The sequence below is a fragment of the Melopsittacus undulatus genome, chromosome Z (genome assembly GCF_012275295.1).
Source record: "Melopsittacus undulatus isolate bMelUnd1 chromosome Z, bMelUnd1.mat.Z, whole genome shotgun sequence".
Taxonomy (NCBI): domain Eukaryota; kingdom Metazoa; phylum Chordata; class Aves; order Psittaciformes; family Psittaculidae; genus Melopsittacus; species Melopsittacus undulatus.
In genome coordinates, this window is record NC_047557.1 from 82,126,630 (window position 1) to 82,148,499 (window position 21,870).

Here is a 21,870-nt window from a genome sequence, read left to right on the forward strand (position 1 = left end):
GACCTTAGAGCAGCTCCAGTGCCTAAAGGGGCTGACAAGAAACCTGGGGAGGGGCTTTGGACAAGGGCCTGTAGGGACAGGGCAAGAGGGAATGGCTTTAACCTGACAGGGGGCAGATTGAGATGAGCTCTTAGGCAGAAGTTCTTCCCTGTGAGGGTGCTGAGGCCCTGGCACAGGTTGCCCAGAGAAGCTGTGGCTGCCCCATCCCTGGCAGTGTTCAAGGCCAGGCTGGATGTGGCTTGGAGCAACCTGGTCTGGTGGAAGGTGTCCCTGTCTGTGGGAAGGGGTTGGAAGTGGATGAGCTTTAAGGTCCCTTCCAACACAAATCAGTCTGGGATTCTGTGGCTTTGGAGGTGGCTGCATCTGGGAGGCTCTGGGAGCAGGCAGTGGAAGGACTGGCAACTGGCTGTGAGCTGGAGCCAGCCATCCCACTCCCTGGAAGCTGTTAGGGAAATTCCCTTTCCTAACTCTTATATCAACCAGTCTTTACAGTTAGTACATATATTCAGATTATACAGTGCAATGTAACAGGGTAGTGGAATTTTACTGGAGACTCTGTTATTGTTCATGCTTAAGTAAAACAGATGGAAGCACATCCCAGCCTTGGAAATAAGGACTTTGCTTCATGGAACTGGTCCATGAAGGATAAAGGGTACCCTAGGTCAGCCAATAAAATACCAGCATCTCAACCACTCTCACACAGCTTCAAAACCCTCCCAGCATCATCTGGCATCACTGTAACCCCAGCAAAACTCCAGGGACATCTGGATGAACAAGAAAGCAGCAGGATTGCTGGAAAAATATCACTTCTTTGCAAAGTTGTACTGTGATTAGTACCAGTAATGTGAATGACTGCGATTAGCCAAGTTGTCTTGTACCTGAAGGTTTGATGGGTACAGGAAGCCTGTGCAAAACCACCTTTGGGGTGCCCAGTTTGGCTGGGACACCTTGTTCAGGAATAAATATTTATCCTTGGAGTTCTCTACTCTGCATCCAGCTCAGACCTCAGCTGGCACAGGCAAGCCCCACAAGCCTCTCCTGCAGCAAAGCAGCGGTGCCGATCCTGGGCGCTGGCAAGCAGAGCTGGTGGCAGTGCAGCCGCGGGTGCATAAGGATGTCTTTATGAGCCTCCCGCTGTCTGTGCACAGCGGCTGCTTTGTGTGAGAGGCAGCCGGACACTTACCTCAGAAGGCCTCTGTGTGTGGAGGGAAGGGTGTCATGAGGGCAGCACGTCCTTCACTTGCTGTCCCCAAAGGCCCTCATCACCGAAAAGGTGCTGGAGGCTCTCCCTGTGCATTGGTGTGGCCGTGCTGATGTGGCAGGTGGTGCCCATGGAGTGTCGGGGGCTGCACCTCTTTTGTCCTTGCTGCCCACCCCCCTGAGGCAGGAGCAGGGGAGCAGCTCAAGTACACAGTGAGCTGCAGGCCTGCAGCTTTAGCTGCCAATGTGGTCAGCTCCTGTTGGAGAAGTTGCAGAGGGAAGTTTCCTAGCCACAGGTAAGCATGGCCTGAAAGTAGCCTGGCCCCAGTCACCATCCCCTCCTTGCCTGCAGTCAGGGCATCCCACTGCACTTTTCTGGTACCTGCCAAAGGGGCTGGTGATGAACCTTGGCTGTGCAGGACATGCAGGGCATCATGTGCAACCCATCTCTCAGTCCTGCACTGGGGGATCTTCAATGTGGCCCTCAACGACACAGGTGCTGGGAGGAACATGAGCACTGCATGACCCATGATACTGGTACCCCGAGCTCTGCAAGGGCACCCTGCTGTGACCGTGACCCCAGCTCTCCCCAGGAGCCTTGCACCAGGAGCATGCAGCAGGCAGGGCAAAGAAGACACCTTTCCTAAAGACACTTTTCTTTTATTACAGATTTATTAGAGGATACAAGGAGCTGGATCATGCCACTTGCTGCCAGCTCTCTCTGCCAAGTCCCCTGGTGTGCCAGGGGTGCTGGAAGAGGCAGGCACCCCCAGAGTGGTCCCCCATTATCCACAGGGCTTTCCTTCTAGCCTTTGTGACAGGTTTCTGCTGTGGTGGCTTTGCCCTGCCAGCCTTGAGGAAGCATTACAGGAGAGGGATGTCTCTAATGGGACAAGAACTGAGAACATTGAGCTGAACCCACTACATCACTTCCTGGGAGATACCCTGGCCTGGCCCCACACCCACATCCAGATGGGGTCAAAACTCATATGGGGACATAAAGACTGTGACCTTGAAGATGTGCTTGCCCAGGAGGACCTTGCGGGAGAACTCGCTCATCTCCAGCTCCACCTCCAGTGTGGCTGGTCCCACCACAGGGCTGGTGATCACCAGCTCTCCTGCCTGCCGGCCAGAGCACCTCACAGCAAAGACACCCTGCCCCTGGCCACCAGTAATGGCAAAGCGCAGGCTGTCACCCACGAAGTGGGTGGTGGTCATCTTGAAGAGCACATGGGGCACAGTGTGGTTGGCCTGGAGCGGCAGGTAGCGGAGGAGATGGAGGTGGGGGCCAGATGGCAGGCTCGGCTCTCCATGGGGCATGGGTTCCTGTTGCACTGGCTGCCAGGAGAGAAGGGGAACTGCTCCTCAGTGCCATGCTTTGGCTCTCAGGGAGCTGCCTGCATCCTTGCCAATTAGCCTAGCCCATGCCACAAGCAGTGCAGAGCAACCCAAGACAGCTATATCTAAGTGCGCCCAGCATTGGATCTCTGTCCCACCCTGCCTCTACCAGGCAAATGCCATGCCTTGCAGGGATGCAGCTCTGGGTCATACTCTGAGGCTGGGACTAGGGGTACCACAGTCCCAGCTGGAGGCCAGGGATGGAGCCAGGCTCAGATGTGCAGGATGTCCATGCTCATTGCAGGGTGTTGGATTAGATGCCTTTTGAAGGTCCCTTCCAACCCAAACTGTTCTCTGATTCTATGAGCAGGAGCAAGGATGCTCCTCTGATTGGATGGCTTGTGCTCAGACAGAAAAGCAATTCAGCCTCAAGAATGAGGCCAGGGGCTTGTCGCCTGCTGAATGACAGCTGACAGCACTGCATGGATGTGTAGTACGGCAGCATGTGCAGGCTGGGGCTCTTGGGGGACAGGATGTTGGATGAAGCCATCGTGTATTGGAGTGCTCCCATCTTCACCCCCAGCCACCAATGGGGAGCTTGCCAACCACACACAGGCAATTTGCCACACAATATGGTCCCCTGAACCACAGGACCTATCACTAGGGGAGATGACGCAGCTCAAGCCACATGCAGTACTCACAAGGCAGAGGTCTTGACATAGCTGGTGTTGTGGCGTGGTGGGGGGCACTTGGGGTGCACACAGTCGTGGCCCCCAAAGGTGTTGATGCAGACGTCGCCCTGAGTGCAGTTGTGCTGCTTCCCAGTGCACTCATTCACATCTGCAATGGTGACATGGGGTGAGCAGGGCTGTCCCCATGGTCCCATGGGATGCTCCCTCTGCTGCTCCTACCACTCTTACCCTCACAGACATTGCGGTCAGAATGGAGAAGGTAACCAGATGGGCAGAGGCAGCGGTAGGAGCTGGGGAGGTTGAGGCACTCATGGAGGCAAAGCCGGGTCTGGGGAATGGACTGGAAGAGCTGGCACTCATCCACGTCTGGAGGGGTTCAGAGTGGGGTCCCATTATGGCCAAGCCTTGGTTTTCCCACCTCCCCACCATCTTTATCCCTGTTTTACCATGGCACATGCTGCTGTCTTGCATCTGGAAGCCGGGGTCGCAGCTGCAGCGCCGGGAGCCTGGGCGGCCTTCGGCACAGCGGGGCTGGTGGCTGAAGGAGGCATTGCTCAGTGTCACCCAGTCTGCAGGAGAAATGGGTGTCACTGCTGGGCATGGAGCATGGGGAGATGGTGGGGGCTGAGGTCCCAGGGGGCTGCCCAGGAAAGGGGAGATAGGCGCAGCATGGAACCTATTAACATCCTCATCCTCCGCAGCCCAAATCTGGACACTTACAAGAGGAGATGGGGCTCTGGCAGCTGGGGCCTGACCAGCCCCGGGGGCAGAGGCACGTGTAGCTCCGGTTGCCATCCACACAGGTCCCACTGTTGGCACATGGGTTGCTGGAGCAGTCATCAATACCTAGGGAGAAGGAACTCATGAACACCAGCTGGAGAAGCTCATCTTTGCTCCATCCTGCTGCTCACTGCTGCAGCCTCTGGGCTGTTTTCCCTGCAGCCAGGTGAGCAGAACAATGGGATCCCATGGCTTGGGCTGACAGAGGAGCCCCCAAGCAGGGCTAAGCCTGTGGCACCCTGACCACACTCGACCTTTGCAGGAGGGCTGGGTGCTGCTCCACATGCGGTCCTGCCTGCACCTGCGTGTCTCAGAGCCCACCAACCAGAAACCAGCATCACAGACAAAGTGAATGTCATGGCCCACCCGCACACTCCGGCCCAGCACCTGTCCATTCAGGGGCACCACCGGCTGTGGACAGGTCTCTGCAGACAGACAGACAAGGGGGAGGACAGACATTGCCAAGCTGGAGCTGACCCCATCCCCAGTGAGGAGCTGGGGTCCTTGTCCAGGCTGCTTGCTGGGGATGCAAGGGTCAGAGCTGGTGCCATGGGGACATCACCCCCTATCAGTGTCCAGGCTGGGATTACCATTACATTTGGTGGCTGGTCTCTGGAGGTGGCTCTGGAGGACAAGTAGCTGCTGCCAGAGGCCGCGCGTGCCATGCAGTTGGGCAGCCTCCTGTGCTGCCAGCAGCCTCTGCATCTGCCGCACCACACTGAGTGCCTGCTGCGGGCTCAGGCACTCCTGGGGGGACATAAGGACATCCCCATCACTGGGTGCCACCACCACCCTGCTGCAGTGTGGGGGTACCCTCTCAAGCAGCAGCATCTTCTGGGTTTGATTGGATGCAGAGCCCCTTCCTCCCCATCCCAGTGCAGGGTCTGCCCCTGCCCCTTTCTCTTTTCCAGCCTCAGACGCTCTGTCTCAGCACTTGAGTGCTGAGCAGCAGCTCAGAAGCTCTGGGTGGGTTTATCATCATCTTGCTGCAGCAGATGAAAAGCCCCATGACCATTCCTCCCCAGCCCTGGGCAGCCCATGGGTGCCGTGACCATGCCGTACCCTTCACCCCGGGGTGGTGGCAGTGCGCTGTGGTGTCAGAGGTGGGTGCTGAGAAGCCCCCAGCCTGCAAGGGAGCTGGCAGGGGGCAGGAGGGTCCTTACCTGGGCACTGCCAAGGGGCAGCTGCAGGATGCCCATGGCCAGCCAGGTTGGCAGCAGGACAAGGAGCATCATGCTGGGGCTGGATGAGATGAGGTTCTGTCGGTGTGGCTCTGCCACACTCCTGCACTCACTGGGATTTATCCACGGCGCGTGCTCGGGCGTTTGTTGTTTTTTCCCCTGGCCAAGGCCAAGCCACGGGAAAGTTTCCCTTTGGCACTGGCGCCAGCCTCTCCCTTCTCTTCCTTCTCTGCACATCAGAGGCTTTGGGGCCTTTCATGTCACAGGGCCAGCAGATGCCGGGGCCAGGCGGTGGCTGTCACAGCACTTGCTGCTATGCTGTCAGTGCCTGGTTCACCCCACAGCCAGCTGTGGCTCCAGGGGTGCCTGCATGCAGGGCTGCAGGAGGAGGTTAATCCCGAGTGCTTGCTAAGTGTGGGAAAATCTCCATGAGAAGGGATGGATTTGGGATCAATGGTGAAATCTATCTCCCCAGTGGGGCTGGGGGATGCTGAGGACGGCAGCTGGGCAGAACCAAGGACTCACTGGCCTCAGTATGGTTTTGCTGAGCTCAGCCATGACTGGAACTTAGAGGGGGACACCAGGGCTCTGCTGCAGCCTAGAGTTGGGGTGCAGGTTGGCATTACAGTCAGCATTAACATCAGGGTCAGGGTTAAAGTGAGGGTCAGCATTAGGGTTAGGGTTAGGATTAAAATTAGGGTTAGAGCTAGGGTTTGGGTTATAGTTAGGGTTAGGGCCAGTGCAAAGTGTTCAGGTCCAAATGTAGAGTAGGTCTGGTTGAGGTTTGGTGTTGTTATCATGAGTGCTGGGGCTCAGGCTAAGTTTAGGTTTTGTCACAGTCTGAGCAGTGAGAGAGTGTCTGTTGGATTCAGGGCTGGACTTCTGCTGACATCTAGCTTTCCTCCAATAGCAGGTGGTGGGATGCTTTTATTCCCTCCCATCCACAGTAGCATATTCCTTTTCCCCAACTACCCCCAGCAGGGGTGTCTGTAGCCCAGACATCTACCCCATGCAATGGCAGCATCCATCATGAGCGCTGGGATCCCAGCCCTGTGGTAGAGCTATGGGTGCTAATGAGCCCCCCAGGCTTCATGGGTTCCAGGACCCTTGCCTTATCCCCAGTGCTGATGAGACCTCTGCCCCTCTGAACCTGGCACCCGTCCTGCTGCCAGCCCCCAGCCATCGCATCCTCCCAGCCCGTATCTGTGCTGATATGCTGCTGAGCAGCTCGAGAGCCAGTATTTGGCTTCCTGCCATATCGGTGTGTGTTACCTCCCAGCATGTTTAATTCATGGGGCAGGGTCCCTGAACTGCTCTCACACCCTTGGCATCCACTCTCCCAGCACCCCAGAGTGGTGTTGCTTGGGGTACCAGCTGCCACTTGCCTTCCCATCCCAATCCTGGCTTGGTGGTGGGGCTGGGGCAGAGCAAGGTTTCTGACCCCTGTGCAGGACATCCCAGCGGGGCTGCAGCCCAGACCCTGGGAGCTGTCTGCTGCTTTTGCACCAGCGAGCAACTGTTTTGACAGAGCTATTACTCACCCGTCAAGCTTTTGTTTGAGCTGACCAGTGGTGCCTGTCTGAGTTCTGAATAGGATCAAATCCTGCAACCAGACACACACACAAGCACACAGGAGCGCGCAGAACCACACAGCCGAGCTCAACCCAACACCAGAGCCACTGCAGGGTGGCTCGTCTCTCTCAGATTCTCCCTGTGGAACTGTGGGGTCTGGTTCCCCCGAACCCAGGCACCTGCATGAAGCTCCTGGTGCTGCTGGTTTGCAGCCTCCTGGCATGGAGGGTGGGTGAGACACGGTCGGATGCTTCGGAGGTGTTGCCTGCGTTGGCTCCTGGAGGTAATCGGGAAGAGAGGCTGGGCATGGCAGATTTAAGGGTGCACCCTGAACACTGTCCCCTAAACCAGGCCAGGCAGGCAGGGGGCCAGGTGGGTAATAGGAACCCTGGGATGGCAACAGGGGTCTTGGTGGTGTAATGAGGGCTGGAATGGGATGGGGCGGGAAGTGGGGAGCATGGGGCTGGTGATGGGATGTGGCTGCGAGGCTGGGCTGGTGCTTGGGGGGCGTGAGGCTGGTGATGGAGGCTGATGATGGGGGCTAGTGATGGGTGCAGCCTGGTGGAGTCTGGGTGCTGGGAGGACAGAGGGGGGTGGTGGGAACTGGGTACATTCCTAACAGATTCAGCCCACCCATGTGAGATGAGGGCTCAGCAGGCTGGACCCCCCTGGCCCCTGCCTCTTTTGTGCTCCCAGCCCAAAAGCTCTTTCTTCTCTCCCGTTGAGTCTCCATGGAGACCCGGGTGCCTTCCCCGTATCCCTGGCTGCGGCTAATGGCAGGATCCTTCAGGGGGCCTTGGAAGCAGCCGTCAGGCACACCAGAGGATACAGGGAAGGCACTTGCACCGCACAGTGCCTCAGCCCCAGCCCCTGCTGTCCCCCCTCCCAGCTCTCAGCATGAAGGAGAGCTTCCTGGTGCTCTCGCTGCACAACAAGCTGAGGAGCAAAGTGCAGCCCCCTGCCGCCAACATGCAAAAGCTGGTGAGCCCCCCCGCAGGCATGTGTCTCCCCCTTGGATGTCCCCATGCACCTCCCACTGCATGTCCAGGGAGGGGGGCAGCCCATGGGTGCTATGCAGTAATTCATTAGCAAGTTAACAGAAGAGAAGAGCTGGCCAGCATGGGGCTGGCCCTGCCAGATCTGGTGCACACCAAAGACAGAGATGGTCCCTTGGGGTCCCTATGGGGTCCCCCATGTCCTATAACGGCCCTCAGTGTCCCCTAGTCGTTTCACACCTACACACACCAAGAGCACGGCTGGTCCCCTGTAGGGTGCTCCGTGGCCCACAATGGTCCTTTATGTTTCCCAGTCACCCCACACCTGCATAAACCAAGGGCAGGGATGGTCCCCTGGAGTCTCCTCCCTGCACCATCCTGTTCAACCTCCTGATGCCCCTCAGCGATCCCGTTTTAACCCCCTTGGTGGTCCCCACACACCCCCTGCGCTGTCCCGCAGCTTCCCCCGCACCGGGCCCGTCCCTGGGGGCCTCAGTGGCTCACGGTCCCCCCTGCAGGAGTGGGACGAGGAGCTGGCCCGGCTGGCAGGGGCGCGGGCAGCCAGCTGCCTGCAAGGCCCCGCTCCACCGCCGGCGCCGCAGCTGGGCTGGAGCGAGGCGCTGCTGCCGGTGGTCACCGGAGGCTTCGGGGCCGTGCTGGAGCGCTGGTTCGCCGAGGGCCGACGCTATGACTACGGGACGGGGCGCTGCGCCCGCAATGCCACCTGCCACCATTACACCCAGGTGGGCGCGGGAATCTGGGGGGGATCCGGAGACCCCCGGACCGGGGTGACACCCGTCTCCCGTAGCTGGTGTGGGCCACGGCGGGGCGGCTGGGCTGCGGCCGCTGCCTCTGTGCCGGGGGGCACGGCCCCAGCGAGGCCTTCGCCTGCGCCTACTCCCCAGGGTAAGACCTGAGCCCGGGAAAGGGAGGGCGTACGCGCAGCCGCGGCCGGGGCTCCGGTGCCGGTGGGGAGGGCGGGTAGAAGGGAATGCGGTGGGACGCTGCTGCTGGGGGCGGGGCCTCTTCGGGGATGTGTCCAGTGGAGGGTGGGCTGGCCAATGGGGATGCACGGTGATGGGGGCGTGGCCTCGTGTTGCAGGTGGGCGTTACTAGGCCATGTGGGCGGAGCTTGGTGGGATGTGGGCGTGATCTTTGCCATAAAGGGGTATGGCCATACAGGAGTGGGCGTGGGATCTTAGGGTGTGGGCGTGGTGTTTGCCCTGGTGGGGTCGTGTCTTGGGATGTGGGCGTGGCTTGTCGCTGTGAGCTGGGCTCCAGCTGTCTGCGGGGGCAGGGGCAACTGGGAGGTGTCGGGGACGCCCGTCCTGCCCTACAAGCAGGGCCCCTGGTGCTCCCTCTGCACCGCCGGCCTCTCCGGATGCTTCAAGTCCTGGGACCACAGCGGCGGCCTCTGTGGTGAGAACCCAAGGCCAGTCCCACTCCCCGGCCCCTGCATGCCATCCAGAGACACCACAGGCCTTGATACTCATGTCTGTGCCATGCCCAGAGGTGCCCAGGAACCCCTGTCGCATGAGCTGCAGGAACAATGGTCTCCTTGACCTCAGCAGCTGCCAGTGCTCCTGTCCCTCGGGATACACGGGAAGGTACTGCCAAGGTGAGAGGGGTGCCCACAAAACCCCTGTCTTCCCTTGCCTTAGAGACACGTGTATATGGCCAGTGCGGAGCATGTGTGCACAGGGTGGGTGCAGTGCATGAGTGTGCAATGTCAGTAGAGGGCATGGGCATGATCCGAGGGCTGGAGCAGCTCTGCTCTGGAGCCAGGCTGAGAGAGCTGGGCTGGTTCAACCTGGAGAAGAGAAGGCTCCTTAAGGAGAGACCTTAGAGCAGCTCAAGTGCCTACAGGGGCTGCAAGAAACCTGGAGAGGGGCTTTGGACAAGGGCCTGTAGGGACAGGACAAGAGGGAATGGCTTTAACCTGACAGGGGGCAGATTGAGATGAGCTCTTAGGCAGAAGTTCTTCCCTGTGAGGATGCTGAGGCCCTGGCACAGGTTGCCCAGAGAAGCTGTGGCTGCCCCATCCCTGGCAGTGCTCAAGGCCAGGCTGGATGGGGCTTGGAGCAGCCTTGTCTGGTGGAAGGTGTCCCTGTCTGTGGGAAGGGGTTGGAAGTGGATGAGCTTTAAGGTCCCTTCCAACTCAAACCAGGCCGGGATTTTGTGGCCAAGGCCGCAGTCATGGTCTGCTTGGTGCTCACAATTACACAGTTGTGCAGCACAAGCATGCACTGGCTCAGTTCAGTGCAGCACCCACTGTGCAGCACAAGCTCAGCTGGGATGGGCAGGGGCTGCTGAGCCCCCACCAGCTAGCACAGCTCTTCTCCTGCAGTGAGGTGCAGCAGACAATGCCTCCACGGCAGGTTCAGGAAGGAGGAATGCTCCTGCCTCTGCGATGTGGGCTATGGCGGCGCTGAGTGCGGCAGTGAGTCTGTGCTGCAGGGTGGCAGCAGGGATCTTGCAGGCTGGGACCCACGGAGCAGGGCTATGGGACCTCTGGTGGGGCCACTGGCACAGGGACCCACCTTTTGCCTGTGTCCCCAGCAAAGATTCGGTTCCCCTTCCACACCTGTGATGTGCAGATAGATGGCGACTGTTTCATGGTGTCCTCTGAGGCTGACACCTATTATGGAGCCAAACTAAAGTGCCAAGTGAGTCCCTGGGATGCACCAGCTGAACGATGCCATCATGCTCACAGCTCCCCATGCACCTTTCCACTGCCTGGGCCATGTGTCTGGGGCTGACTCACTCCCTTCCCTGCAGGAGAAAGGGGCAATGTTGGCCCAGATCAGAAACCAGAAGGTCCAGGACATCCTGGCTTTCTACCTCAGCCACTTAGAGACTGGTAACAGGGTGACAGACACCGATTTCGACACTGGGAACTTCTGGATTGGTAAGTGACGGCTGTGGGCAGGGTGCGGGGTACACAGGGTCCTAGTGGATGTGCCACCACACCTCCTGCTCCTCCAGGCCTCACCTACAAGACATCTAAGGCTTCCTTCCGCTGGGATGTGGGTGAGCCATCCTCCTTCACCAGCTTCGCTTTCGGGCAGCCAGACAACCAAGGGTAAGTTCCTGTTGGACCTGCAGGACACCAGACTTCCGTGTGGTGTCACCACCGTGCCACTGGAGTGGCTGGTTTCACACACACCTCCTCCCTGTGCCCATGGGGACTCAGGTTTGGGAACTGTGTGGAGATGCAAGCGTTGGCTGCGTTCAACTGGAACGACCAACGCTGCAAGACCCGGAACCGGTACATCTGCCAGTTTGGTGAGTGAGTAGCTGGAAGCCCTCCTGCAACTTCCCTGAGTGCTGAGCCCCAAGGGTGCAGGCTCCTGGCTCTGTAGGGTCCGTTCCCCACTACCAGCCCTGCTCAGACCTCTGGATCCTTCCTGGTGTGAGGGACACTGACTCTGATATCGCATTTCAGCCCAGGAGCACATCTCCCTGTGGCAGCAGGATCCCTGAGCCAACAGCTCCAGGCCCTGTCCAGTGCTGGCTGCTGCGCTGAGCCCATGGCTCAGGATGACCCCAGTGCTGTGCCAAGCCCAGGCCATGAAGGCCCCCTCCCTGGCTCCTGGAGATGGGGGGCTGATGGGACCCAGGGTACCCACTTTACATCAGCATCCCCAGAACTGCATTGTCTTCTGCTCCTCATCTTCCTGTTGCCATCACGCCGTGGATGCCCTGCGGGCAGGGAGATACCAGGTCCAACAGCATCCTCCTTTTCTGTTGGTAGCCAGGATGTGTCCAGAACTTGGTGCAGATGCCATGAGGGGACATGGGGGGAATTTTTAGTGGGCACAAACCTCAGCATGTCTGAGGGTGAGGACTGGCTCAGCTCTCACACTGGGAGCCCCCCAGGCTGACACTGCAGGTTCCTCATCATGATCTTGTCTTTCATTATCATCTAGTTCCTCACCATCACTTGGGTGGTTAATAAAGACCTCTTCTTTGGGAAGAGCAGTTTGTCTTCTTCTCTTGTCCCAGATCCACCAGTCTCTCTGTCTACCACAGCTCACATCCTGCCTACACAGGGTGGTACCTCCAGCTCCATCTGTGGATGAATGGAGATAGAGGATGGAAGAACACAGACCAGCTCCTCTTGGCTGGGCTTGTGTCTCCATCACCTTGGAGGTGTTTTGGGGGTGGAGCTAGTCAAGAGCTGTTTCTTACACCCCCAGGGCAGCCCCAGGCTGCAGCACCCCATATGCTGGCCGCAAGCGTGTGCCCCTGGTGCTGATGGGTGTTGTTGAAGGGGACGAGCAACATCAACATCTGTAAGGGTGGGGATAGCTGGTCAAAGCTGGGTACAACTGAGCCAGGAAGGCAAGGGTCCAGCATGTCAGAGGAGGCTGGATGTCCTAGGTGGGGTAAAGAGCCCAGGGAGGATGGGGATGAGGACAGGGCCAGGGTCAGGGGGAGGATGGAGCCAGGGATGGGGACAAGGACAGGGATGGAGTGGGCTCAGGGATGGACTGACAATGGGGATGGGGATAGGGATGAGGAGGTAATACGGATGGGGATGGGGATGGGAATGAGGATAGTATGAGGACGGGGATGGGGATGAGGATGGAGACAGGGATGGGGTCAGGAATGTGGATAGGGGTAAGGACAGGATGAGGATGGGGATTAGGAGGGGGAGGAAATGGGGATAAGGAGAGGGTCGAGGATGGGAATGAGGGTGGGAATAAGGACAGGGATAATGAGGGGATGAGGGTGAGGATGGGAATAGGAATGGGGATGGGATTAGGATGAGGACGAGGATTTGGACGGGGATGAGGATGGAGATGGGGGTGAAGATGGGGATGAGGAGAGCCGCGGTGCTGCAATAAAGCGTCGCTGCGCAAGGGATGGGGCGTGGTCCCCTCCCCTTTCCCCTTACCCGGTGCGTCGCGATGGTGTGGCCCGCGCCCCCCTGCCCGCACCCGGAGGTGGTAGGGCCCACTCGGTGGCGGCGCTCTCAGTCCGGTGCCGGGTCCGGGTCCGGTGCCGCGGGGCGATGACGCTTTTCGGCAGCGGGGACGCGGGCTGGAGATGTGAGTACCGACCCGGAGCCGGCCCTGCACTCCCTCCGCCGGGTGACACCCTCGGCACCGGCCCTATTCACACACCCCTTCCCAGGGGATGCTCCGGCACCAGCATGCTCCCCCGGCAGCGGCAGCCCAGCCCGTGGCCAACCTCCTGCTGCACGTTCATCCCCACAGCCCTCCTCCGGGCAGGGCCATCCCCGGTGCCGGGGTCCCTTCCCGCGGACACGTGCGTCCTCCCGATACCGAGTAGCCCCCATCCAGGTACCAGTACCTCCCCAGGGCTGGGATATCCTCCCGGTACCGGCATGCTTAGTCCTCCCCATGCCATTACTCCCGGGATAGGGACCTCTAACCAATGCCGGGATGATCCGGACACCGTTCCCTCCCAGGACAGGGATGTCATCCCAGTAGCAGGATGCCCCTCTGCCACTACAGTGAAAGGAGCCCAAACCCAGGCCCATGCCCCTGGGGTGATGAAGCCCTGTTGTCCCAGGTCCCCTGCCCCAACACGACAGTGCCCTCCATGCAGGTGGCCTGTGACAGTGTCCCTGGGGTCCCTGGCTGGGGTGCTGAGCTCTCTGTCGCACTGGCAGGGAGGGGAGTAGGGGGTTCTGCTGGATGGATGTGATGGGCTGTAGAGAGGGATGTCACCAGTGATAAACTTCACCTCCCTGGTGTGCTGGGGACAGAAATGGGTGCCAGCATTACAAAGTGAATGGAGCGCCTTCCCCAGCTCACCCCAGAGCAGAGCTAGCCCCCAGACCTCATCACACAAGGTGACAGCCTGGAAAGCACACAAGTGTCAGCTTCCTACAGCTCAGAAACCCTCTCCTGCACAGGGATTGGAGAGATTTTGCTCTGACAGATGTGGGGCTTGAGAGGACCCGTGGTCAGTGTGTATGCTCCTGGGGCAGTCTAGAGCTCTCTGATGAGCTGGTGTGTTCCCAGAGGGCTCGAGAAGCTTCAGCTCAGGGTTCCTGGTGCAGTGGCATCTGCAGTGTCAGTGGTGCCTCACACTTACCATGGCCAAGGGGAAGCGCGCAAGAGGGAGCCTCAGCATCTCACCCACCGTTTCGTAGCCCAGAGGTCAGAGAGGTTTTTGAGCCCCCCAAATAATTAAGTATAAGGAGATGTTAGCAAAGCATTGCTTGAGGTGGCTTTCGAATGTATAGTCAGAAAATAGATTAAAGCTGGCTTTTATCATAGAATCAGCCAGGTTGGAAAAGATCTTCAAGATCTTCAAGTTCAACCGTTCCCCAGCCCTGCCAAGGCTATCACTGAACCATGGCACTGAGGGCCTCATCTACACGGTTTGTGAACACTTCCAGGGATGATGACTCCATCACTGCTCTGGGCAGCCTGTTCCAATGCCTGAGCACCCTTTGGGGAAGGAACTGTTCCTATCTCCATTCTAAACCTCCCTGATGCAGCTGATACGTATGCTGGCTGTGAAATCCCAGAGAAGGGGTGAAGAGCATCAGTGGGGAGGTGTGATGTGCATACCTGGAGACATCTCCATCTATGTCTCAACATCATAGATGTCCTGGCAGTCTTTGGGAGTGGGATGCAGCTGGGAGTGGGGCTTCCTCCATCCCTGGCACTCATCTGCGCTGGGCAGAGCTCACCAGCATCCTGAGGCTCCCTGAAACATGGCCCAACTACCCAGCAAGAGCAATAGGAAAAGTGGATTCATCATGGCGGTGGTAGGAAATGTCTCTGGGGGTTAACTACCCTCACCATCAGAGGTGTTTCTGCTGCTCTGATTAGAGCTGTGATGGGCACAGGCTCCTGGGGATGGGGCACCAATGGGAAAGGGCTGCTGCAGGGACAACCAGAGCTGCTCCATGTCCTGACACAACCCTGGACCACTCCTATGCTTTACAAAAACTTAAATCTAGAAAGAGCTTCTAGCTCATCCTGCAGATCATAGAATCATAGAATGGTTTGGGTTGAAAGGGACCTCAAAGTTCATCCAATTCCAAGCCCCTGTCACGGGCAGGGACACCCTCCACTAGACCAGGTTGCTACAAGGCCCATCCAAGCTGGCCTTGAACACTGCCAGGGATGGGGCAGTCACAGCTTCTCTGGGCAACCTGTGCCAGGGCCTCAGCACCCTCACAGGGAAGAACTTCTGCCTAATGTCTAATCTTAATCTTTCCTGTTTAAGTTTTAACCCCTTTCCCCTTGCCCTATCACTACAGTCCCTAATGAATAGTCCCTCCCCAGCATCCCTGTAGCCCCTCTTCAGACACTTGAAGGCTGCTACGAGGTCTCCATGCAGCCTTCTCTTCTCCAGGCTGAACAGCCCCAACTTTCTCAGCCTGTCTTCATACAGGAGATGCTCCAGTCCCCTGATCATCCTCATGGCCTCCTCTGGACTTGTTCCAACAGCTCCATGTCCTTCCTATGCTGAGGACACCCGAACTGCATATAGTGGTCCATGCTCTGGAGTGGGACATCTCCAGCTGGGAAAGGAATGTAGCTCATGAAGCCAGTGTGGGGTTGGGTGTTGACATCCTTTTTCTTCACACTGGTCATCCTGCTCTTTTGTCTTTCTTCAGATCTGGACATGGCCAGAGAGGCCAAGCCGAGCCGGGCCAGGCTGGGCCAGAAGAGGCAGCATGGCAGCAGCCTGTACCAGTGAGTGCTAGGGCTGGGTTCTGTCCCATCCTGCTCCTCTTCCTACCCTGCTCTCCGTCACTCCAAAGCCAGCCTGTATGTGGTGGTGGACATGGTGGTGGATGTCCCTGCCCCATCCTGATGGGGCCTGGACACACCGGTGGTGGCTGAAGCCCTTGATGGTTGCCACCCATGGGGTATAGAGCTCCCTGTTCCCCATCTGAAGATGCCAGGAGAAGTGCCCATAGTCTCCACACATTACAAACACTGATGTTGGTGTAGTTCTGGCCTTTCAGTGCTGTTCCTCAGAGGACAGACATCCCTGCAGAGGCACACAGTGGTGGTGGTGGCCCTGGCGATGGCAGTAGATGATGGTGGTGGTAGCAGACTGGGTCCCCATTCCTGTGGGCTTCCAGCTCCCTGGCTTGGCAGGCATGTGGGGAGGAGGGGAGGGAGCTTTTTGTGAAGCCCTGATTGAACTAATTGCTCTGCCTGTTGCCATGGTGCCACAGGGATGCAGAATGGGCAGGGCAGGGACCAATGGTCCCCTTGGCCCTGGAGCATGGCAGCCGCTGCTTTGGCTCTTTTCAGTGGATGCTTTGAGCCAAGAGCTGAGCCAGGAAGAACCCTTGCTGTGTCCCTAGCTGGGTGATGGACCCCAAGACCTGGTCTCTTGTAGTGCCACCAGTACAGGCCACCCCCTACCTTTCTGCACAGGCTCTGGCCAGCAGCAGTCATTGTATCTGGGACCTTCCCCGTGCCCTGTGCCTGGATTGGGATTCTCCCACCTGCTCATTTCCCTCTTCCTCAAGGCAGGTTGTGACCTTCCTCCTTGGGCTGACAGTGGGATGTGAAGCATCCACCATCCCCATTGCCACAATGGGAAGTTGGGAGGCAGCAAGGCTGTACCAAAAGCTCCCAAAATAACCCTAGGAGCAGGCATCAAGGACAGATCTTGGCCCCCTAGGGTTGCCAGCTCATCCTTACTGGGAGGACTGGTGCTTGCAGGCTGCTTTCTGTGCAGACTACTGCTGAATGAGGCAGTGTGGCAGCAGGGCTGGGGGTGTCTGCTCTGTGATGGGCTCTGAGCTGCCTCCTGTGCTGAGCAAGCCTTGGTGGCCCAGGCAGGGCAGCCCAATTTGCCCATTAGCTCTCCTCAGCAGACCTCCAGCTCTCCCTGAGCTCCAGCATCAGTCCCATAGAGGCAAACTCATGTACAGCAAAACCTGGAGCCCTGAGGACCTTACACGAGTCCCCCCATTCCCAGCAGTGTGGCTGGGGAAGACTCCTCATCCCAGCAATGCTCTGAGCACGGCTTTGTCTCCCCTTGGGTTTGGCTTAATCCCACACTCCCTGATTCTGGGAGAGCTGAAGCAGCAAAATGAACTTCAGCATCATTCCTCCTGCTCCCCCCTGCTCCTGGTCCACAGCACATGATTCATTACCGGCATGTCAGCTGCCTGCATTGGAGGCACTCCCTTGACAGATCCCTTCTTAATCTGGAGCCCAGCAAGCCAGCAGCATGCAGAGCTGGACCATGAAATGTAGTATCAGGGGGCTCGGAATGCAGCTTCCTGAGAGCAGAACCTGCTGGTTCTGCCCTGGGAGGCTCCCTCCATCCCCACAAACACCTTGGTTTGTCCCAGGGCAAACCCCTCCAGGGCACAGCCAGGAGTCCCTGGGGTGTGCTGCAGCTTGTGTGGTACCCTCCAGGATGCTCCCTAGGGATGGGGACGGAGGTGGGTAGGTGCCCCAGTTAGAAGTGGCTGCTTCACAACACCCATGGCCCTGCAGAGCAGGTGACTTTTGTTCTCCTCTCCCTCTCCTGCAGTGGTAACTGCGACCTGGATTACGACTTCTGCAGGGATGACTTCCCATACCAGTGAGCATCGAGGAGTGGGGTGTGCTGAGCGCAGGTGGCTTTGGTCCATGGGCATCCATCACCTTGCTTTCATGAGGCTTGGTGGTGTTTATCCCTAGGCTGGAGGCTTTGGGGAGTGAACACATGGGGCAGAAGCACTGCGTGGGGTGGGCAATGCCCAGGTTAGGGGTTCTTCACCACAGAGGGCCCCTGAGAGATGCTTTCTTGGCTGGCAGGGGCTGCTGCTGCCCCTCCAAGGTTGTGCTCACACCACTGTACTTTTGTGCCCTTGCAGGGTGTATGAGTACCAGAAGATTCCTCCCCTTATTAACTGCATCCCAGTCAAGACCAGACGAACTCACATGGGAACAGGATGCAAAAGCAGCCCAAGTCCACAGCCCAGGGCCAGGAGCAGCACCAGCTCCATGGTGGAACGGACAAAGTGTGAGTGTGATGGGACTGGGAGGAGGAGGAGGCTCAGCCCTCACGTTTCAGTGCATTAGAGCAGTGCTGGTGCCCAGAGGCTGACCTTGTGAGTCCTCAGCCCCAGCAGACACAGGCTGGACTGCCCTGCACTGGTGGTTGTCCTCTGGACCTGTCTCTGCTCCCCAGGGATGGGGCTGTTCCAAGGATGTTCCCAGGGATGCTGGGTAGGGAGGATGCTCTGGAGAGAAGGATGCTTCAGAGATGGCTGCCAAGGACTGTGTCTCCTGGTTCCAGGTGTGCTGCAGAACCAGGTGGGATCCTAACAGCTCCTCTCTCTGCAGTGCGGGCTGAAGAGCTGCATTCCATCAAGGGGGAGCTGAGCCAGATCAAGGTGCAGGTGGACAGTCTGCTGGAGAGCCTGGATCGCATGGATCAGCAGAGAGAGCAGCTGGCAGGTGAGGGGACAGGCCACAGACCCTGCGGCACCCACGTGGCTCATTCCCAGTGCCCTGCACCTTCCCCAGGCTGGGAGGAGAGGGTCCAGCCACTTGGCACAAGTATGAGGATAGGGCGGATGTTTGCAAGGGTACGATTAGTTTCTGCTGTCTCTGTTCTTGCAGGGTCCAACGAGAGTGAGAGAAAGAGGTTAGAGACAGGGCCAGAGTCACCATCCCCAGTGGAAGAGTGGTCACAGAGACAGGAGGGGAGGGGAGCTGATGGGCACAGTGACCTGCGCAACATGGACAGCACCGAGGAGAGCACAGACACAGAGGAGATGGTGAAGATGGGGACAGGTCACAGCCTGGTTTGGGTTACAGGGTACCTTAAAGCTCACCTGGTTCCAACCAACAGGCAGGAACACCTTCCACCAGACCAGGTTGCTCCAAGCCCCGTCCAACCTGGCCTTGAACACTGCCAGGGATGGGGCAGCCACAGCTTCTCTGGGCAACCTGTGCCAGGGCCTCAGCACCCTCACAGGGAAGAACTTCTGCCTAAGAGCTCATCTCAGTGTCCCCTCCGTCAGGTTAAAGCCATTGCCCCCTGTCCTGTCCCTACAGGCTTTGTCCTGTGCTCTTTACTCTCCTAAAATTCATCCCTGCTTGCTGGCAGCCTGTGCCCTGATGGGGAATACCTGGTGCAGAACTGATGCTCCATCAGGTTCCCCCAAGCTGTCGTGACTGTGTGCCAGAGTGCAACCACCTGTGTCTCCAAGACAGCCGCAAGCCCTCTGCAGCAACCCCCTCAGTGTGTGTTACTGCAGCAGCAGTGGCTGCAAAACCCCCTTTGGAGTATAAATTCCTTTTCTCCAAGCGGCTGCTCCCATGCTCACATCCCCCAGCTGGGTGCAGGGGGGTTGACTCTGCTGCTGGCACACATCGAAGGGCAGCCAAGCTCTCCATTTTTCCTTGCAGGTAAAAAACCATGTTGGACCGTGAGATGAGCCAGCAGGCACATCGGGATGCTGAGGCCTCCCCGCGTCGCCAGCCCTTTCCATCTTGTGCTCCTATTTCTTTTGAGACTTCCAGCTCATGCCACACATGCTGGGGAGGTGCCTGCTCTGAGCACAGCTATGCCCTGCCACCAGCAGCTCCATCTCCCAGCTGTGGCCAGAGGAGTCTTTGTGTTCAAGTGTGCTTGGGTTTTCTTTTCCTCCTGTTTTCAGACCTACAGATAAGACATGGCTGAGGAGGGAAGGGAGCAGAAAAAAGAAGAGGACCGTATCCCAAAAGAGCATCCTAAATCCTGGCTGCTTTGCCTGCCAGCATCTACTCACCCATGGGTGCTGTGAGTTGCAGAGAAAGCACCCCAGGGGTCCTAATCCCTATGGCACAGGTTGCATCCAGTCTGCCCAAGGCAAGCCCACCCTGCAGATCCATGCCAGGAAATGGTTCAGCAGGCACAGGGACAGCCCAAGGAGCCACTGCATCCCACCATGGAATGGAGAAAGAAGAGACCACCCATAGACCACTCAAGGGGCTTTTGTGGAGTTCTAGACTGGTGCTGAGCCCAACTCCAACACCAGCAGTGGGGCAACACAAACCCAGTTGCTCCCAGTTGCCCCTGCTCTCACATAGCTCTTGACCACGGGTCACATTTGTGGTCAGCAGGAGCAGGTTTGCCAGGGCTCCTTGCGTGCACCCAAGAAGTCACGGTCCATCCCCTCCCCACACTCCCCATCTCAGTCTGGTGTCCCCGATTCCTAGGTCACCCTTCCCTCACTGGTAGGAACTTGTTCTGTGTTTCTGATTTGCTCTGGTAAGTGTATTGTGTTGGGAAAAAAAAGAATTCTTTCTCTGGTTACTCAGCTCCCACAAAGTTTTTAACCATCCGAACCACGTGTGGCTTTCTGTACCCAATCTGGGGTGCTGTCCGACACTGCCCTTGGCTCTGAAAGCTCTCTGGGATGCTGTCTTCCCCAGCTCAACCCACAGGCAGGAGAAGCACAGCTCTGCTTCTCAATGGAAACCAGCACATTCCCCATCAGCCCAGTGCATCCACCCATTCCCACGAATAACCAGACCCAAAAGCAGTGCCCCAAACACTCCTTGAGGAAGGACACTGGGAGCAGAGCGGGGTGATCACAAAGCCTGGCAGCCGATCACGAGTGCATCCTTCCTCTGCTCACACTGGCAGAGGCCTCAGCAGAGCCATGCAGGCAGATGACTCCTATAACAAGATTTTTTATTCTAAAAAGAACCCAACAAACTCCATCTTTGCCATCCCAAGCGCTGCAGAAGGTCCAAGGGATGTGCAGTCTGTGCCACCACATGGCTCCTGCCCCATGCTGCCTGCACTGTGCTTGTGTGGATGGTCATGGTGGAAGGTCTCAGCCCTGGCCCTGGGACAGCTCCGGAATGAATACAGGGTCCTGTGGTGCAGGCAGCTGCTTGGAGGGAGGCGTCAGGCAGGGTCTGGAAGCATGGCGCAGCAGACAGGCTGGTTTTGGGGGTCTCCCAGCAGAGTGTGGGGCTGTTTGTGTCCTGCAGAACCAGCTCTGTTTTCTCTCCTGCAACAAACTCCAGTGTCCTTGGGCAGGTTTCTTGAGCCCGTTTGTGTGGGAAGCTCTGAGGGGTCTCGGGCTGCTCAAGGGCTGGTTCAGGGTGTCTCTGGCAGCATGAGGTGTGGATCAGACAGGCACCAGGAATCTCTGGCAACCCGAGGGCAGCTTGGATGGGCTCTGGCCGACAGCTCCATCCCCAGCGCAGGGCTGCCCGGGTGCTCAGGCACTGCTGGCAGCGGTGGCACGGCGACCACGGCGGCGGCCGCGGCGGCGGCAGGTGGCCTGCAGCAGGCTCTGCCGCAGCACCGGGTAGAGGCGGTAGCAGGCGTCGAGCCCGAAGCACAGCGCCTCTGCCCAGCTCTCGGGCGTGCTGCCGCTGCCGGCGCCCTGCACGGCCGATACCTGGTTGAGGGTCGGCAGCAGGGCCACGGTGAGCCGGACCGCGGCCCGCCGCTCCTCGGCCTCCCCCGGCTGCAGCACCCAGGCCGCCGAGGGATCGGGTCCGCGGCACAGGGCGCAGCCCACGGCCAGGTCGTACATGTGCACCCCGGAGTCGGCCAGCGCCAGCGCCCCGGCGCTGATGGCGGCGGCCAGCGCGGAGCCCTCGTCCTGCAGGAGCAGCACGCTGACCAACAGCCGGGTCCGCGGGTACCGCTCGAGCTGCAGCGTGGACTCCAGCGCAGTCCGCAGCGCCACCGCCAAGTCCCGCTCCGCGTCCCGCTCCGCCGTCGAGCCCGGCCGCCGCCGGGCCCCGCGGCTCGCGAACGGCGCCCGCCGGAAGTCGCACTGCAGCCGCCCCATCCTCAGTGCCGCCGCCGCCGCCGCCGCCGTGGGGGGCTCGGGTGCCTCCCTCGGGCCCCACGCGGCGCAGAGAACTTTAGTGCCGCCGCTCAGCTCCACGTAGGCCGAGCCATCGGCCTGGCTCAGCACCGCGGCCCGGGCGAACAGCGGCCGCAGCGCACAGGGGTCCCGCGGGGATTCATCCCCACCTTCCTCCCCACCATCCTCCTCCGCTACAGCCGCCCCGCAGACCGCAGCCCACAGCGCCGGTGCATGCGACTCCTCCGGGCCGCAAAGGCGGCGGTGATCCACCGGCATGATCGGAGGGGGAAAGCGAGCAGGAAGAGGAGGAGTCGGTCCCGCTCCGCCCCCCAAAG

At 58.9% G+C, this 21,870-nt stretch overlaps 4 protein-coding genes across 4 annotated transcripts; 2 read left to right on the plus strand and 2 right to left on the minus strand.

Moving 5' to 3' along the window:
- Positions 1–2,178: 2,178 nt before the first annotated feature.
- On the minus strand, positions 2,179–5,245 carry LOC101872856 (fibulin-7-like). Its single transcript, XM_031051704.1, is given in 9 exon segments — positions 2,179–2,471; positions 2,474–2,538; positions 3,240–3,378; positions 3,459–3,596; positions 3,677–3,799; positions 3,951–4,076; positions 4,265–4,435; positions 4,601–4,757; positions 5,174–5,245. Coding segments are annotated over 9 exon segments (1,284 nt in total).
- A 1,701-nt stretch (positions 5,246–6,946) lies between these two features.
- LOC101872690 (C-type lectin domain family 18 member A) lies at positions 6,947–11,734 on the plus strand. The gene is given in 12 exon segments (XM_031051776.2): positions 6,947–7,046; positions 7,653–7,744; positions 8,277–8,549; positions 8,552–8,664; positions 9,056–9,177; positions 9,269–9,376; positions 10,106–10,198; positions 10,318–10,424; positions 10,537–10,666; positions 10,744–10,840; positions 10,952–11,043; positions 11,204–11,734. Coding segments are annotated over 12 exon segments (1,365 nt in total). The 3' UTR covers positions 11,242–11,734.
- Positions 11,735–12,775: 1,041 nt separating this feature from the next.
- Positions 12,776–19,387, plus strand: LOC106023537 (RNA-binding Raly-like protein). The gene is made up of 7 exons (XM_013129802.2): positions 12,776–12,812; positions 15,368–15,446; positions 17,257–17,307; positions 17,582–17,730; positions 18,054–18,167; positions 18,333–18,490; positions 19,376–19,387. The coding sequence occupies exons 1-7, from the start codon at positions 12,776–12,778 to the stop codon at positions 19,385–19,387; spliced, it is 600 nt and encodes a 199-aa protein (XP_012985256.2).
- A 990-nt stretch (positions 19,388–20,377) lies between these two features.
- EXOSC6 (exosome component 6) lies at positions 20,378–21,826 on the minus strand. The gene has a single exon (XM_034072964.1). The coding sequence runs from the start codon at positions 21,809–21,811 to the stop codon at positions 20,933–20,935; it is 879 nt and encodes a 292-aa protein (XP_033928855.1). The 5' UTR covers positions 21,812–21,826; the 3' UTR covers positions 20,378–20,932.
- Between the last annotated feature and the right edge of the window lie 44 nt (positions 21,827–21,870).